We start from the raw sequence: 18,048 nt of genomic DNA on the forward strand, positions 1-18,048 counted from the left end.
AAAAGAAGTTATAGAAAACAAAGGTGACTAAGGAAACAAGTGCAACAGAGTTGACAAAAAGTAGTCAGACATAATTTATTTCCCTGTAAATTTTGATAATGTTTCCCGGACTCAAAAGAATTGAAGTTCAGTTCCACTTCATTCATTCATAAAATGCTCAGAAATAGTGGTAAACAAAAGAGAAATTTTAAGTTGTACTTTTTGCACTCAGATTGGAATTTTAATACCATTCCCATCTTGAAAAAAACTGGAGAAGCAAACATAAAATTCCATCCTAACTGCCAGTAAAACCAAATAACAATCAAAAATGAGGCATATATAAACAGATAAATAAGCAAAACAAAGCGGCATTACTTCACGATTTCAAAATTACTCACTCACTAAATTTATGAACACTTAATTGGAAATGTAATTTATTCACCATGATACTGAAAAATAAAAGTCTGTTTCGTAACAAAAACACACTGACTACATGTCATCAATCATGGAGCGGATTTGATACACCGGAGCTCATCTGCTCATGAGTATAACTCAAAACTCCTCTCTATCTGAACATACATCCAAAGTGCTTCTGAATATTTGTACAGATGCTTATGTGCCTAACCTGTCTGAGCAAAAAAAAAAAATCCATGAAGTAACTCCTTATCCCTGCTGTTTGGGCAGACATGCCCCAGACTTACCTTTGTTTCCTTCAGACAAGAAATGGATTGAAAGCCATTACATACATATATTTAAAAAGAGAGCGACACAGTTTCAAGTGTTGAACAATGGATCGTGTGCTGCTTTATTCCAGTATACCATGACTAAATAGTTTTGTTATTTTGCCTCATCTTACTACATTTTACATGTTGATGTTTTATTGTCATTTTTGACATCAGCAGTAGGACACTGCTGATGGTTACCAAACTACAGCCTGCACAATGCTCATGACATTTACTGGCTATTACTAAAAATGTTCTTCACTCCCGAATACCACTGTTGTCTTCTGATTGAAAAGGGCTCACTATTTACTGTCTCATTTCAAAATCAAAGGAAAATTATGCAGCATAAAAATTGCACTTCAATATGATTAATCTGTAAATACACAAAAAAAACTAATTCCATTCACCTATGTGAAGCCCAGTTCGGATGCAGGAATGACGATGGAATATTATTCTCCAGCTGGATAATGGTCAGTCTTAAAGTAGAGATTGTAAGTACTTTTGACCCATGCACAGCACCATTCCACTTGAACTCGCCTGCAGGGGTCATGCAGAACTTATGTGAAAGATGCCGTCGTTTGTCATGATCTTCTCGGTGCTGGTGCTTGTTGAGTGCCAAGGTGCTAGTGCTGTATTGGTTTTGGTAGACACGATACTTTCCCTCTTGACCCAACTTAAACAAGTTATTCACAATTCCCTTCATCACCAGGTCTTTCCTTGTGCTCAGGCGAGAGACTTCCCCTTGTGAATTTACCACCAGGACCTAAAAAGCAAAGAGACTCAATATACCATTTAAAGCAATACATTCCCCAAATTCCACATTGCCTTTGTTAGTTCAATATGAATATCTTTCACCACATTTTAAAACTGAATATTTTTTGTGCACCAGACTTCCAGAGAAGGTAGATCATCCTGAATAAATTGACAACTTCAAAATATATACTGAAGAGGAGGATTGAGGATTATGGAGATATTATTAATGTTGACTATATTCTCCCCTCCTTCCCAATTGTCAGAAAGACAAAGGAACTTTGAGTTCTTTAAAGTAGGGATCAGTAAGTTGCAGTGAAGTGCAGGAGAGAACAAACATACATAAAATTTGCATGTAGTGAAGTTGATGGCCTAAAAGACTTTTTCTTGTCCACAGTTTATCTTCTTACATTAAATGTGGGAAGATAAAATGCCTGGAAACAGTTTAAAGGCAATTTTTAGAAGAAAAGCGCGTGTCACATGGAGTTTAGAAAACAATTTAATTCATCAATACACATCTTATTTTTTCACAGGATGCAACATATTACAAATGCAGTCCAATTTAAATCAACTTTTTAAGAAGCGTATGTTCTAATGTACAAGTTTAGTGTCTCACCTCTCTGCCTTCCTTAAATGATTTGTTTGCCTCATGAGCTGCAGCAGCAGCCTGGGCACACTTTAGCTGACTCAACTTGCTGTCAGGGTTCCGTAATCTTGTGACCATCCTAGTTGGGATTGATGATCCTTTACCAGCTCCAGAGACATCACCATTTTCGCCATTTGTTTTATCACTGCCGAGTTCTGCTGATTCTATAGCAAATATTCATTGCAGAGGTATCAATGGTAGTGCATAACTCACTCACAGTACAATCTTAGATATATTGTTACACATCATTTCCCACTCATAGCATTCTGTCCATTTGATTCGTATTCAAGAAATATTTCTTGCATTAGTTTTGAAGAAATTTCAATCTTTCAGTAATGACCTAGTTTCTGGCTTCCAGTGTGATTCAAGAGTATGTGAATGTCGCTCAACAGTAAAAGCAGCATCAATATCATTACTTCCCTGAATCATTTTGGCCGACATCTGTTGATTTGGGGAAGGGGGTTGAAGCAGATATTTATTGTGGCATTAGGCTTGAAAATACAATGAAGCACACATTTTAGACATTGCCTACAAAGAAAACCTTTAAAATGTATAGAAACCACTTTGGTTCATAGTATGACAATATTAGATTTTCTTGTGATCTTTAACTAGAATTGCCTGTCTCTTTAGAGTCTCAAATGCACCATAAATTTCTCTGATTCCATGATTGAACTTGGTAGCCTAGGTCTGGTTTCCAATAAATGCAAGTCTTCAGAATTTTTTAAAAACTTGGTACAATACCAATCCATGAACTCAGATAAGAGTACAAGAAAATCAATACATATAAAGGGGAGATTCAACTAGAGATCACACGTATTGTTTCTAAAGAGATATGGGGAAAAGCACAGATACAGAAACTCTACATTACACATGATCCCTTCAATTGGCAATATGGTCAAATGGGTGTGGAACTCCCCTATAGTAATCAAATGTCAGCTTGTTTTCTGCTTTAGATTAGCCGTTCTTTTAAATGCAAGATTAATCATAAGGTCTATTTTTTCCAGAGGTGGGATAAAGAAGCAGCTGTAGTTCCACAATAGGAACACAGATGCAAACAGGTTTTAAATATGGAGTTTTAACATTAAGTGACTCATTGAAGAAAGTTAAATAAATTGCAGCAAACCAACTGATTAATCCTTAGTATACTGTGGGAGATTTTTAAACACAAACGTGAATTTTTTTTAGAACATATTTGCAAACAGATCATAGTAAAGTGGAGATGCTTTCCTCTATTGAGATGTAACTATACTCAGTAGTATGGCACCAGATGTGCCACAACACTGTGCTACCATGTCATCCATAAACTATCCGTGCATTACTCATGGAGATTTGACTCTTAGATAACCTACCTTCTTCCACACCTTGTAAAACTACAATTGTAATTTGCTGGACAGAAATCAGGAAGCGTTCATATTATTTAATACAAAAGTTAATAAAACTTTCAAAATATCATTAGAGTTTTGTCCATACCAATATTTGGGCTGGAGTTGAATTAACAAATAAAATCTTGACCAGCACTGGTCCTGTCACCAGCTCTATATTTGTGTTGTGCTGGAATTCAAATTACATGATGTGTTTGCAAGACAGCATTTTTGAAGGAAATAATTAAAGTTCACCTGTGTCTTCCTGACCATTCCCTGAAGACTGTGAGGACCCCTCCATATTTTCTAAATCCTCAGCTATATTGAAACTGGCATCCTGAGTGGATATCTCATTGGACAAATCCACATTGCAGTTGCTATCATCAGCAGATAGCGATGGTGACCCGGTTTTCACATCAGTGGTAGTAGCATCAGTAGATTTCTCAACATTATCTTCTAAGGAAGTAGAAATAAAATGACACAAATTGGTATGTTAGCCATCAAAAACAATTTACACACCTCACTTAACATCCAGTGAGAACAAATTATCAAACTCACTGGACAATAGGATCAACCACTGAAATGGGTCACCCACTATGCAGTTACGAACATGGTGTTGCATGCAGCTTAAAAATAAATTGATCAAACTGAGTTCAAGCTCAACTTAAATTGTTCTGTGAAAAACAATTTTTGTTTAAATGTTTATTTTTTACAATGCAAAAGTACTGTAGACATGGACAACAATAGATCGCTCCAATTCAATCCTGCATAAACCACCTGGAAATGACAAACAGAGCTGGATATCAAATAAGTCCCAATAATGTTCTAAAACTGCTTCCCGTTCCCACCTCTTTTCCTGAAGTTGCTGATTCATGCTTGGGTACAGTGCCATGGCCCACTCGACCCCATCCAAGTTGCCAATCTTCACATAAATGTTCAGACATATCAGACAGATGTTTAACTCTAGCCTGATTTTGTCCTCACCTGATGGCCACACTACCCAGCACAAGTCACTGAATAGCAATCAGGAGAGGAGACTATGGTTAATTTTACCTTTCCTGGTCTGGATGCCAAACCAAGTTATAGCAATCCGACTGCCATCCTTGCAGAGACTAGGAGTCAAATTTGGACCTTCCTAGTCTGTATGACTCAATATTTACCCACTGAACTAACAGTAAACAGTCAATTTATGATTCCCTTTCAATTTCTTCATATTAGAAAAAATGAATTCCGTAATGCTGCATATAGAAGTGAACAATGAAATGATTCAATCACAAGAAAAAACATGGGGAAAAAATGAGATATTCCAATACAACAGGTGTCAAGCAGTGAATTTAAAAATATGCAATAGTAGAAAGCAAGGTGTTTTAATCACAGACTCAGCAGTACAATGCGCCATGTGTTAAGGAGCAAGTAACTTTTAAATTTTTGTAGTCACATAAAAGCATCTAAAGTGGACATGAAGAGTAATTCTTTAGGCGACAGGGCAGGAAGGCGGAGTTTAGATAGTAGAATAGTGGCACAGGCTGGAAGGACCATACAGCCAACTATTTCTTACGTCAACTCACTAGTCTGTAAAATACATCTTTAAATTTTGTGATCATGTAATAGAAAACAAGTAATAAAGGTTGCAAAAACATAAATTACTTCAATAAAGACCTGTGAACCTGTGTTTGCCCTCCAACATGCTACAGAATAGTTTGAAGTGGATTGCTAACCCATGATTTGCTATACACTATGTTCTTGATCTTAACTACATGAGGGGACTGGCACCAAACAGAAGTTGCATAACTGGTCTTGTCCAAGAAATTGTCTATTACTTGGGGAATACATTTAAAAGTAATTACTTTTTTAAAAACTCAGAACTTTACAAAACCTTTCATAATTTAAAATAAAGTTTTATTAAATCTCCTCTGTTTTATCCAAGACCAATGGAAATAGTCCCAGTATCTCAAGTCTCGTATTACTGTAGTCCCAATGTCTGGTATCACCCTGCTGAATCTACACTGCAAGCTCACTAGGTATTTCAATGTCCTTTCTACAAAAGAGCACTGAAAACTACACACATTTAACTGTGACCTAACCATTGCTTTGCATGAATTTATCATGATTTATTCAGTCTTCTTCTGAATGCTCCTATTTATAAAAATAATGCTGCAAACTTTTTTTTTTAAAGCAGCTTTTTCTTCCTGCAGCTGCCCATGCGTGTCCATTCTGCTAATTTATGTGCTCAAGTATTTACAGTCCTTCTCACTCAAGCCAAACCTAACTTTGTGTCACTGACAACTTTTTGAGCAAACTGCTCCCCATGCCTAAATCACCTTCCATATACATAGTCTTTTGGGTATACGGTCCTGTGTGAAAAATGTGGTTGGCCAATCTCAACCAAGTTCCTAATGGGTGTGATCCCTCTGTCAAGTTATGGATAATTTTTGGCTAAATTCTTTCTTAGTCAGATAAACCACAAGGATGGTTAGTGTGAGAAGTGGAAAAATCAATCCTGGTGCAGCAGGTGGTGCTCTTCTAAGATTGGAACAAAGGTTTATTATTGGGACAGAGGAAAGGTTGATTGTTGTATGATACCTAGCCTATGAGTGCTGATGCCAGGCACAAAAATCTTGGAAGTAAAATGCTCCTTTTATACTAAGTACTAACATCTTTAACTTTGGAAAAAAAATTTTGCCAGCAAGAAATGTAACAGTATTCATGCTTAAAACATACAGCAAATAAAATGGAAACTGAAATTTATAGAAATTGTGCCATGAAACTTATTTTACAGGTGTAAAAGACACAGTACCCACTAGTGATACAAGCAAGGCACTTGCAATGCTCTTTGACACAAGTGAAAGAAGCCCTGTGAGACAGTCAATGGTGCAATGCTCCATTATGTGGGTGACTTTCTAAAACAGGTTACAAAACAGTTCATAAACAGTAACTACAGTTAGATACTATTTTATTATTGATTGCTCATTAAATACAGTCCCTCCACTTCTGGATTATTTAACATTTGACCATAGTTACACCAGACCAGATTAGAATATGCACTTGATATATGAAGTATAATACCAGATTAAAATAAGCAAAAAGTAAAATCCAGTGAACTTGAAATGAATTTGGAGTACAAGTACAGCTAAGATGAAAACAACATTTCCAAAAATACCAATATCAAAAGGTACAACCTGATCATAAAGGAACATTGCTCCACTGTGTGTTTTACGTAATGCTCAAGAAAATAAAACAAAAACTGCATGCAATTTTCTGAAGCACCTTATTGATTGTCAATTAACACAAGTCAATGGCTCAAGCATCAAAAGTCACAACCGGTGTCAAAACATTAACAAGATGCGTTTCATTGGAGATGACATCTGCTAAATTTATTAAGGAAGATGAACAATGTAAATTATAATAATCTGTCAATAAATTAACTGTCGGGTATTAATTTAAGTCATTTGGGATTCATCTGTTAGGGTGTGATATTTGATAGGGTAGGATATAATATCTGCAAAAGATTTTCCCTCCTCCAGGGACCACTGCTCTACAGATCAATAAATCTAAAAATTCCGAAGCTAAAAAGTTCAAGGCTCTGATGATACACACAGACAACAGTTATCTTCCATCATGCACCAAAGTAAACATGTAGAGAAAGGTTTGCGTGTAATGCAAAGTGTACAATACCAAAAACCAACTGAAAAAATAATTATGTGCTCTCAATGCACTGCCTAGTGTGGTACTCAGATATACAAACCAGCTATGAAACCGATCTGCAGTTAACAGGCTTCAGCCAGGTTGACAATGGGAGCAACATAACCAGCCTAAGTGTCCATCAGCCAGTCAGAGGAATTGTTAACCACTATTCCTGCCTCTGTCCAATATCCAGTTTGAAACTGCACATGGGTTGAGGACAGGAACAAACTCAGCAGGAATTTGGGCATTCAAGAGAAGAGGATAAAATCTAAACTCAATGAAGAAAAATATGAAGCAGCTACAATCAAAATGCAGTTAAATAACTTAAGATACATTTTAGAGTTTGGTTTCTCTGCCTTTCATATCAAAAACAAAGCTCAAAACTTCAAGCAGTGATATTATACCAAGATACAGATTATATTTGTCAAGTTAGAATATAAAATTAGCAGATGTCAGTGAATTATGTTATTTGTACTACTAGCTTACTGATGAATAGATTTGTAACAGACAAGCAAAAAAGCAGCCTGCAATATGAGCAAAGAACATGAACACAGAGAAAAATAAAAACTGATGACAAATGATTCGAAAGATATGGAGGTAGTGCATTCACTTAGAATATGATCTTGAAAAAAAAAAACTGCTCCCCCCACTCAGAGGCATGATGAGTCACCTTCTGTACCTGTTCTATCCAGGGGGAGCTGTACTGATTCGACTGCCAGTTTCTTCTCCTCTGTCAGCTTCTCAGCTTCAGGGTCTGCCAGCTCTCTCTCTCCAGTGTCCTTCGACAGGCAAGGCTTATTTTCCTCTGCAGAAGCATTTTGGCTGCTGCCATCACTCTTCAATGTCTCTGAACTTTCAGAGCTACAGTTATCGGCAATAGGTGTGGGGTCTATAGCAAAATGTAGAACACAAGCACTACCTTTTGAACACGTCCCTGTCTTTAAGTGTAAGGAAATACCAAAGAACCTTTGCATATCTCAGTCACATTTTTGAGATCAGAATTAAGAAACAGCACTCATTTTACATTTTAAAATACAAGAACACAAAAATATTTTCTGTAATCTTTATAATAAACATCACCTACAGCTGTCTAATGAGATGAATTTGCAGAGGAGTTACCCAAGAGCCCTCACCATGCCATTTTTATTCCAACAAAGCTAAAACTGCTCCTTACAGCAGATGAGAATGGCACAGGTGTGTTTCCCAAAGGCAACAGCTTGTAATCTTTCCCAACACTAGTAATTCTTCACAAGTTCACATCCGAACAGCTGTTTCCTTAAAACATATACAACCTGACACTACAATCAGTTTTGAATCTCATTTTATATTCAAAGAGTACTACATAGCAAGCAATGTTATCACCCAGCTTGTTTAGCCCATTGGTACCAATTAACTATAGTAATTGGTACCAATTCAGTACAGGTTAAAGTTGCACTTGGTGTCTTCTACTCTGAATGCATCCATTAAATTTCTTCTGCTGCTGTCACCACCATCACCAGTGAGAGCTGTAAACATGAAACACAAAATTCTCTCTCCCAATACAAACAAGGGTTGGAAGGACAAAAATCAATAGTATGCCCCCTTCTTTTCTCTCCACCACCCACCCCCCCCCCCCCCCCCCCCCCCCACCCACAGCTCAAGTGGATGTACTATGAACACACCCACTATAATGCTTCATCAAAATTCTACCAACAGCAAGATTTCTATCTGGTTCCACCACAGCATCGATACGATAAACAGTCTACACAGAAAATTTGAGTCTCAGAGTCTGCACAGCAAGTAAATTAAAATAAAATCAACTTTAACGCCAGTGCCTCTCTGGGATTTGAATTTTAATCAATAAAAGTGGCATGAAGCAGATATTTTCATCATTTCAAATAATCTTCAATTTGGAACAGACTGATGCAAACATAGCACAGATTTCAAAAGAAAGCCGTATCTTTTGTTTCATCTGTGTACAGGAGCCAGAACTAACTTCAGTACTACAGCTCTCAAGTCTGGCTTCAACTATTACCACTACAGACATCAGAATGAACATTGCCCAGATGATATTTAAACCCCAAGTCTAGTTTTCAGATTAACAGGAACAAAGTGTCTCAGTTGCATGCAATCAATTAAATAACTGCAGTGACTCTAGCTGATGGTTAACCCAGTAACACTTCACAGTGGGTAAACACCATTTACCTTCTGTGCCTTTTTCCTGAAGATTTTCTTTTGTCTCTTTACTATCCTTGTCCTTCTCTTCAGTTTGCTCTTTTGATGCTTCATTACTTGTCTCCATCTGGCCATTATCCCCAGTTTCTCTCTTGGCCTTCTCTGCTTGTTCTGCTGCCTTTTGCTTAACTTCCTCCATCTCTGCTTCTTGTTTTGCTTTCTGCCGCTCCAAAATTTCCTCTGAGGAAAAGAATGGAGATTTCTTTTAGTACTAAAGACAAACTAGCTGTGCTATTTTATTTGGCATTTAAAAAAAAAATCAACAAGTGCGTGTTTCTAATTAATTGCTCAAAATACTAACATCCCTACTAGACTGATTGAATGCAAGTCGAGCATAGTTCAACAGCGATGATGTCAGTATGTAAACTCTGTCCCGAGGTGCCTGCCTCCAAACTCCAAAGAGCTCTAAGGTCCGGCAGTTTGCATAGAGCAGGTTGGCCAGGGTGGGGGGTGATGTTTGGAGGGGTCGGATATCATGCAATACCACAACAGTTTGTGAAGACAGTACTTATTCATCTTTTCAGGAAGCAGCGTACATTTTGTTTAAGATCACTCACAAATGTTTCAGTTTTGTGAGTCAATTAAACATTGACTTAATACTTGTAAAAAAAAAATCTGAATTACTTTTCCAAGAGAGCAAATTGAGTTTATGGAAATAGTTTTTAAGTAATTATTGAATTGGAAAATTAACTGCAATTCAAATTATTTCAGAAAGTGATTGAGTCAGAGCTAACCAAGCAGCACTTGTAAATCATAGACAATGGCACAGGCGTAGAAACATTGTGTTCTCTCAGAGCAATGTTGCGTCTTGTTGAAGGACTAGGTTCAGTGCCTTATATGCCAAGTTTCCAAGCTCATCCACATACTTCTTCACTGGATAGGGGAGGGAAGAGAAAGAGAGATGCAAGAGAGCAGCAGTATAGAAAAAGAGGAAGAAGCATTATTACAATGACTAGATTCAACACCGGAAGTAGTCGGGAACAGCTACGACTTGAGATAAATATTTGAAAGGAGACTTTATTAAAATACTAATAGGACTTAAAGTACAAATACAAACAAAAAAAAAATCACTGTACCCAGATGTAATGCATCTCAGAATACTGAGGGAAGTTGGAGAGGAAAGAGGAAGCTGTAATAACCATTTCGTAAAAAAGGTGTTTGGAAATGGAAATTCATTGCGCCAAAGAATTGGAAAGACAAATGTTCTGTCCTTATTGACAAAAACAGAAAGAGATAAGGCAAGAAATTATGGGCCAGTTAGTCTAACCCTGGCTGTGGGCAAATGACCAGGTTTCTTAACATGGAGTGAAATTACTTTCTAAACATTCACTGATCAGACAGTCAAAATGGATCTGTTAAAAAAAACAGATGGCACCTAAATGTTTTGATGAAATCAGGGACTTGATCATGAAAGTGCAAAGGTGTTATTTCAGAGCTGCATAAAAAAAATTGAGGTACATTATTCAAGTCAATGCAGCCAGATGGATAAACTGATGGCTAAGGAACAGAAAGCAGTGAATAGGGATAAATAAATGTTTTTCATATCGGCAAGACTTGTGACTTTTTGTTTCCCATTTGGATATGGACACAAATGGAATATTATAACAACTTGTTGATAATACCAATTAAAGCGACTAATTGTGGGGGAGAATGCAGGAGACTACATGACAGACAGGCAGAGCAGGCAAAACATGACAGATACAAATGAATGAAGAGTAACGTTAAATAGTATGTTTTGTAGAAAAGGTTTACTGAAGGAAGTATATACAAGTGGTAAGACACTAACAACAACCTTTATGTATATAGCGCCTTTAACATAGTAAAACGTCCTAAGGCACTTCACAGGAGCATTATAAAACCAAGTATGACACCGAGCCACAAAAGATGATATTAGGTCAGATGACCAAAGGTTTGGTCAAAGAGGTAGGTTTTAAGGAGTGTCTTAAAGGAGGAAAGAGAGTTAGAGAGGCAGAGAGGTGTAGGGAGGGTATTCCAGAGCTTGGGGCCTATGCAACTGAAGGCATGACCACCAATGGTGAAGCAATTAAAATCAGGGATCCACAAGAGGCTGGAATTAGAGGAGCGCAGATATCTTGGAGGGTTGTGGGGCTGGAAGAGATTACACAGAGAGGAGGGGCAAGGCCATGGAGTGATTTGAAAAGGATGAGAATTTTAAAATCAAGACGTTGCTTGACCGAGAGCCAGTGTAGGCCAGCAAGCAAAGGGGTGATAGGGGAAAGAGATTTGGTGCGAGTTGATACTTAACATAACGTCAGAAGAGAAAGACATTAAGTGCATAGATGAAGTTGAATTTGTACAAGATACTGGTTGGACCACAGCTGGATCATTGTTAGTGAGCGCAGAAATGATAAGTATGAGATGTGTGCAGTGCAGGTGGAAGCATGGATGTGAGGAAGATTCCTCGGAAGCCTGGCAAAAAGAGGAACAAAGGCCTGAACTGTGGAGAAGAGGTTTGAATGGACAGTGGAGTAGGGCATCGTGATGAGCTGTTGAAACGACAGAATGCCTTGGTGCTAGAAGGACTGAACCATAGAATCGTAGAAAAGTTACAGCACAGAGAGGCCATTCAGCCCATGGTGTCTGCACCGGCTGAAAAAAAACTAGCCGCCCAATCTAATCCCACCTTCCAGCACCTGGTCCATAGCTTTGCACGTTACAGGACTTCAGGTGCAGGTCCAGGTACTTTTTAAAATGAGTTGAGGGTTTCCGCCTACACCACCAATCTGGGCAGCAAATTCCAGACAGGCGGGAAAAGTTTTTCCTCACGTCCCCTCTAATCCTTCTACCAATCACCTTAAATCTGTGCCCCCTGGTCATTGACCTCTCCACCAGGGGAAACAGGTCCTTCCTGTCAACTCTATTTAGGCCCCTCATAAATTTGTACACCTCCATAAGTCACCCATCAGCCTCCTCTGTTCTAAGGAAAACAACCCTAGCCTATCTAATCTTTCCTCATAGCTGCAATTTTCAAGCCCTGGCAACATTCTTATAAATCTCCTCTGTACTCTCTCCAGAGCAATTATGACTGAGCTCTTTTGGGAATGAAGCTGATACCCACAACTGCTGATGCCCCAGGACAAGCAGCACAGAGGAGGTCGAACCACAATGCCTAATTACTAAAACATTCGATCATGGCCTACATGTTGAGAGAAGCAGCATTTTAAACAGATTATTGGTAACAAAAAAAAAAAACACGTGACACTTGCAAATTAGCAACTGTTTCTCAAGACTTTACCAAATTTCAGCAATCAGGACTGAATTTCTTTTCAAGTTTTTTTTTTAAAAACTGGAACATATACTTTACCAAAAAAAAAACAAGCTGAACAGAGTGCAGGACTTTACAACAATGGGCTGGATTTTAAGTGGCATTGGGCTCAAAAAATGGCAACGCCAAAGAGCCGCTGTAACCTCCCGCGCGGCAGCTCATTTAAATAGCTGGGGCAGCTCCCCCCCACCCCCCCAATCACGTGGCAGGGGGTGGGCTGTCCATCGCTGGCAATATCATCAGCTGCCTGCATGCAGGCGCCATTTTTAAAGGTCAGCCAGACCTGCCAGCAAATTTGAATCTTTAAAGTGAGTCGCCACACCCCCCCATCTCACTCCCCCCACAAGATTTACAAAATAAAATTGTAACGCTCTTTTCCAATTCCCTAATAAAAATTACATTCGGTATTTGCCTTTCCCCTCCCAAAACACTTACCTTTTAAGTCCGACCTTTCCCCCCAACCCAGACTGCACAAAGTTTAAAGTTCACCCCTTCCCACCATCCTCTACGCTCATTATGTTTATTTGACCCTGTCCCCACCACCCTGCAATGGAAATCTTAACTCCTACCCCCTCCCCACCAGTGTCACGCCAGCTTTCCCCAGACAGGGAACTGAAGGCATGGGAGTGCCAGCCACTGCACTGAGGATCGCAGCAGACCCTGAAGATTGCGGGTAAGTTCATTTATATTTATTCATGTCATAGATCTAAATATTGAAATTGAGGTCCCATTGCCCAGCAGCAAGGGGTGTGGGGGGGGGGCGACATGGTGCCTCAACGCCGCCAGGAGGATCGAGCCAGACCCTCCCAGTGTCGGCCTCTGTGGTTGGCCTCTGCTGCAACCATCTTCCACGCCCACCACGGAGGCAGACGACGTGGGCTTGGTAAAATCCATCCCAATAAGTCCATAAAATATAAATTATTTGAAGAAAAATACATCAACAAAACTCAACATAAAAACACCTCAACTACCCTTTTAGACTACAAAGTGATTACAGCACAAAAGGGGGCCATTCTGATCAAGTCCATGCCAGTTCTCTGTAGAGCAATCCAGTCAGTCTTATTCCCCCACTCTATCCCTGTAGACCTTCAAGTTTATTTCCTTTAAGTGCCCATCCAATTTCCTTTTGAAATTATTGATTGTCGCTGCTTCAACCATCCTCATATGTAGCAAGTTCCAAGTCATGACCACTTGCTGCATAAACAAGTTCTTCCTCACATCCCCACTGTAACTCTTGCCCAAAATCAGCAGCTAACGGGAATAGCTATTTGTTGTCTACCTTATCTAAACCTGTCATAATCTTGTACACTTCTGTTAGATCTTCCCTCAATCTCCTTTGCTCCAACAACAATCACCCCAGCTTCGCCAACCTAACCTTGTAGCTAAATTCCTTCATCCCAGGGACCATTCTGGTAAATCTCCTCTGCACTGCCTCAAGGATCCTCACATCCTTCCTAAAGAGTGGTGACCGAAACTGGACACAATACTCTAATTAAGGCCCAACGAGAGCTTTTTTTTTAAAAAAAAGGTTCAGCATAAGTTCCCTGCTTTTGTACTCAATACTTCTATTCATGAAGCCCAAGATCCCACATGCTTTGCTAACTACTTTCTCAATATGTCCTGCCACCTTCAAAGATCTATACACATGCATCCCCAGGTCCCTCTGTCCCTGCACACACTTTAAAAGTGTGCCATTAAGTTTATATTGCTTCTCCCTATCCCTTCTGCCAAAATGCACCACCTCACACTTCTCTATTAAATTCCATCTGCCCATGCTGCTAGCCTCTCTATGTCCTGTTGCCTAAAGCCTGGCAACCCGACCTGCACCTGACGAGACCTGAATACATGTGTCGGGTTTGGGTCAGGTCGGGTCTATATTCCGAGTCCAGCATTCAAGCGCGGGTTGGGATGGACAGTGCTGCTTCAGGGAAGTCACGGGATCAGGCTTACCCATGATTTCCCACAACTCCATCTGCAGGAATAGCCTGCTATTTGTGTTGGGTCGGGTACGAAAAAGACTGAAGAGGTAAGGCCTGGGTCAGGTTGGCTGTGGTCGGGTCAGGTTTTAATTTTATACCTGAGCCAGGCTTTACTGTTGCCGTCGACTGGAATCATCCTCTGTTTGCCACACCTCCAAGTTTGGTATCATCGGTAAATTTTTAATTTTTATTCTGTATTCCAATATCCAAGTTATAGCAAAAATAGCAGTGGTTCTAGCAATGACCCTTGGGGAACGGCACTGTCTACTATCCTCCAGTCTGAAGAACAAACATTTAATATGACTCGCTGTTTTCTGTCCTGAAGCCAATTTTTTAAAATCCAAGCTGACACTGACCCTCCTGTTCCACGAGCCTCCATTTTGCAAACCAGCCTTTAATGTGGCACTTTGTCAAACACTTTCTTAAAATCCATATAAACAATATCCACTGGGAGACAGTGGCATAGTGGTAATGCCACTGAACAGGTAATTTAGAGACCCAGGTTAATGCCCTGGCGACATGGGTTCAAATCCCACCATGGCAGCTAGTGAAATTTAAATTCAATTAATTAGTTAAAAAAACTGGAATTAAAAGCTAGTCTCAGTAATGGTGCCATGAAACTATCGATTGTTGCAAAAACCCATCTGATTTACTAATGTCCTTTAGGGAAGGAAATCTGCCATCCTTACCTGGTTTGGCCTACATGTGACTCTAGACCCACAGCAATGGCTGACACTTAACTGCCCTCTGAAATGGTCCAGCAAGCCACTCAGTTATCAAGGGCAATTAGGGATGGGCAACAAATGCTGGCCTTACCAGTGACACCCACATCCCAAGAAAGAATTTTTAAAAATTCCCTTCACTAACCTTCTCTGTTACTTTATCAAAAAATTCAATTAGATTAATCAAACACTATCTGCCTTTTACAAATCCGTGCTGGCTCTCCCTACTTAACTCAAACTTCTCCAAGTACCTGTTGATTTTTTTCCCCCCGATTATTGTTTGTACCCACCACAGATGTTAAACTGACCGGCCTGTAGTTACTGGGAATGTCCTTACACCCTTTCTTGAACAAGTGTGTCACATTTGCCACTCTCCAATCCTCTGGCACTTTCCCCATATCTAGGGAAGATTATGGCAAGCCCTTCCACCTCCTTTAGCAATCTGTGATGCAAGCCATCTGGACCAGGCGACTTATCCACTCCAAGCATAGCAAACCTTTCCAGCACGTCCTGCCTATCAATTTTCACCCCATCCATTACTTCTACCTTCTCCACTTCTACCAATATTTTGTCAGTATCTTTTTCCTTAGTAAATACCGATACAAAATACTCATCAAGTATTCTAGCCTTGCCCTGCACCTCTAAGTATATTTCACCTGCTTTGTCTCTAATAGGCCACACCTTGTCTCTTACTATCTGCTTACTATTTACATGCCAGTTACCTTTTATGTTAACTGCCATTCTATTCTCATATTCTCTCTTTGCCAGTCTTATTTTCCTCTTCATTTTCCCTCTCAGCTTATTGTATTTGGCCTGGTTCTCACTTGAAGAATTCACCTGATGTGCATCATACCCCCTCTTTTTCTGTTTCATCATGTTCTCTATTTCCCTCGTTATCCAAGTTCCCCTGCCTTTCCCTTTTGTTGGAATGTACCTAGTCTGTACCTGAAATATCTCTTGCTTAAAGATCACTTATTGTTCTGATGCAATTTTCCCATTAAACTTTGGTTCCATTTTACCCTGGTTAGATTCCCTATCATGCCACTGACGTTAGCTCTTTTCCAATTTAGAAGTTCTACTTTAGATTGTTCTTTTCTCTGCTCCATTGCTAATCTAAACCTTATAATACTGTTACAGACTACAAACATACTGCATTTGATAATTTGATTGAATTTCTAGGTGATATGATTGCACCCTGTAAAAATCAACGCTATGGACATAATTTCACGTTAAGTTTACAGAAAATCATACGTGGACATTTCAATGTGTTAAGGATATTACTTTTCTGAAAGCAATACTATTCTTAATGCATATGATATTGATTGAATACTTCACTAATAGTTCATTACCAGGAAAGCTCCACTGATGGCTTAACAAATATATCCGAGCCATATAAACCAAAATGTTCCCACGTCTATTCCCAATCTGCTCAGTTAGCTGGTCTCAGCCAGAGCAGTAGAAGTACAACCGGCCTTTGCACGGCTGCAAAATGGAGGGGACAAATCAGCCAAAGTTTCCATCTGTGATCAGTATCAGAAGCCCTTGTTGAAAGCTTCTGGGATGTTGGGCGAAGATAGGATTGGGCAAGACCATTTCGTCCTGCAGTTCAATAACCTGCCAAACACACTGCCAAAGCTCATACGTGAATAATGAATGACCAGTTAGGCAAGGTATTGGAGGGCTGTTACTGGCCACACACTATGCCTGAGCAACAAAAAAAAACACAATCAGAAGTGAATACAGAAATTGGCACGGCAAAAACAACTGAGAGTTTAAAAAGGTCTTATATATTTAGAGTGAACAGTTTTGAGTTTCTAAACCAAAGGATATCACTTATTTGAATTGTTTCTCCCCAAAGTAATTTTAGTCTAGGATACAGGCAGCTGAACTCAGTACAAATTTAAACAGGAACGTTATTGATCCAACAAGCGCACTCAAGTTCTGAGATCGTGAACAGTAACTCTACTTGGATGGACAGTGCTCATGTTGCAATTACAGAAGTTCTATTCGACACAGAGTCCACAAAATACAAACACCAATTTTTTTTTTGTAAAAAGCAAAATCTGTAATATAAGCAAAAGTGTTTGGGGAAAGCTCAACATAAATATCCAACAAGCAGACAGACCACAATGCATTTACACCACTTTTACTTAAGCATGAATATTGCAGTTAGAAACATACTAGAGAATCGCAGCCATGAAACCTCTATGCAAGATTAGTTAAAGTGAGCTATGCTAAAAAAAAAGTAGACACTAGATTTCCTTTCTTTCTTTTGGGCCTCCTTATCTCGAGAGACAATGGATACGCGCCTGGAGGTGGTCAGTGGTTTGTGAAGACACTAGATTTAATGCTGTAATATAAAGTGGTTTCTAAGAGACAAGTTACTAAAATAGATTTGTTGCCTTGTTGCTTTGGAATTTGTTTGTATAAGTGGAAGCAACTCGTCAGAATATACATCAGTTACACATTTCAGACTAGCCAGCAGCCTGACATAGTCGTACTCACCCAATCATACCTTTCAGCCAATGTACCAGCCTCCTCCATCACCATCCCTAGCTATGTCCTGTCCCAACAGCAGGGCAGACCAACCAAAGGTGGCAGCACAGAAGTAAACAATTGGGAGGGAGTGGCCCTGGGAGTCCTCAAAATTGACTCCACTCTCCTGAAGTCTCATGGCATCAGGTCAAACATGGGCAAGGAAACCT

General features: G+C 39.4%; 1 protein-coding gene across 12 annotated transcripts in view; it reads right to left on the bottom strand.

The window, feature by feature from the left end:
* The window catches only part of bptf (bromodomain PHD finger transcription factor), a 190,601-nt gene that overhangs the window by 96,031 nt on the left and 76,522 nt on the right, over nt 1–18,048 (bottom strand). For 9 of the 12 annotated variants that reach the window (XM_068058488.1, XM_068058483.1, XM_068058482.1 and 6 more), the window contains 5 exons: nt 9,327–9,536; nt 7,822–8,031; nt 3,714–3,914; nt 2,068–2,261; nt 1,109–1,464 (listed from right to left, as the gene is read on the bottom strand). In XM_068058488.1, coding sequence (XP_067914589.1) covers nt 1,109–1,464; nt 2,068–2,261; nt 3,714–3,914; nt 7,822–8,031; nt 9,327–9,536 — 1,171 coding nt within the window. The remainder of the gene's footprint in view (nt 1–1,108; nt 1,465–2,067; nt 2,262–3,713; nt 3,915–7,821; nt 8,032–9,326; nt 9,537–18,048) is intronic. The other 3 variants (XM_068058487.1, XM_068058486.1, XM_068058485.1) reach the window with 2 other exon arrangements.

This window comes from Heterodontus francisci, chromosome 26, assembly GCF_036365525.1.
Source record: "Heterodontus francisci isolate sHetFra1 chromosome 26, sHetFra1.hap1, whole genome shotgun sequence".
In the NCBI taxonomy this organism is placed as follows: Eukaryota; Metazoa; Chordata; class Chondrichthyes; order Heterodontiformes; family Heterodontidae; genus Heterodontus; species Heterodontus francisci.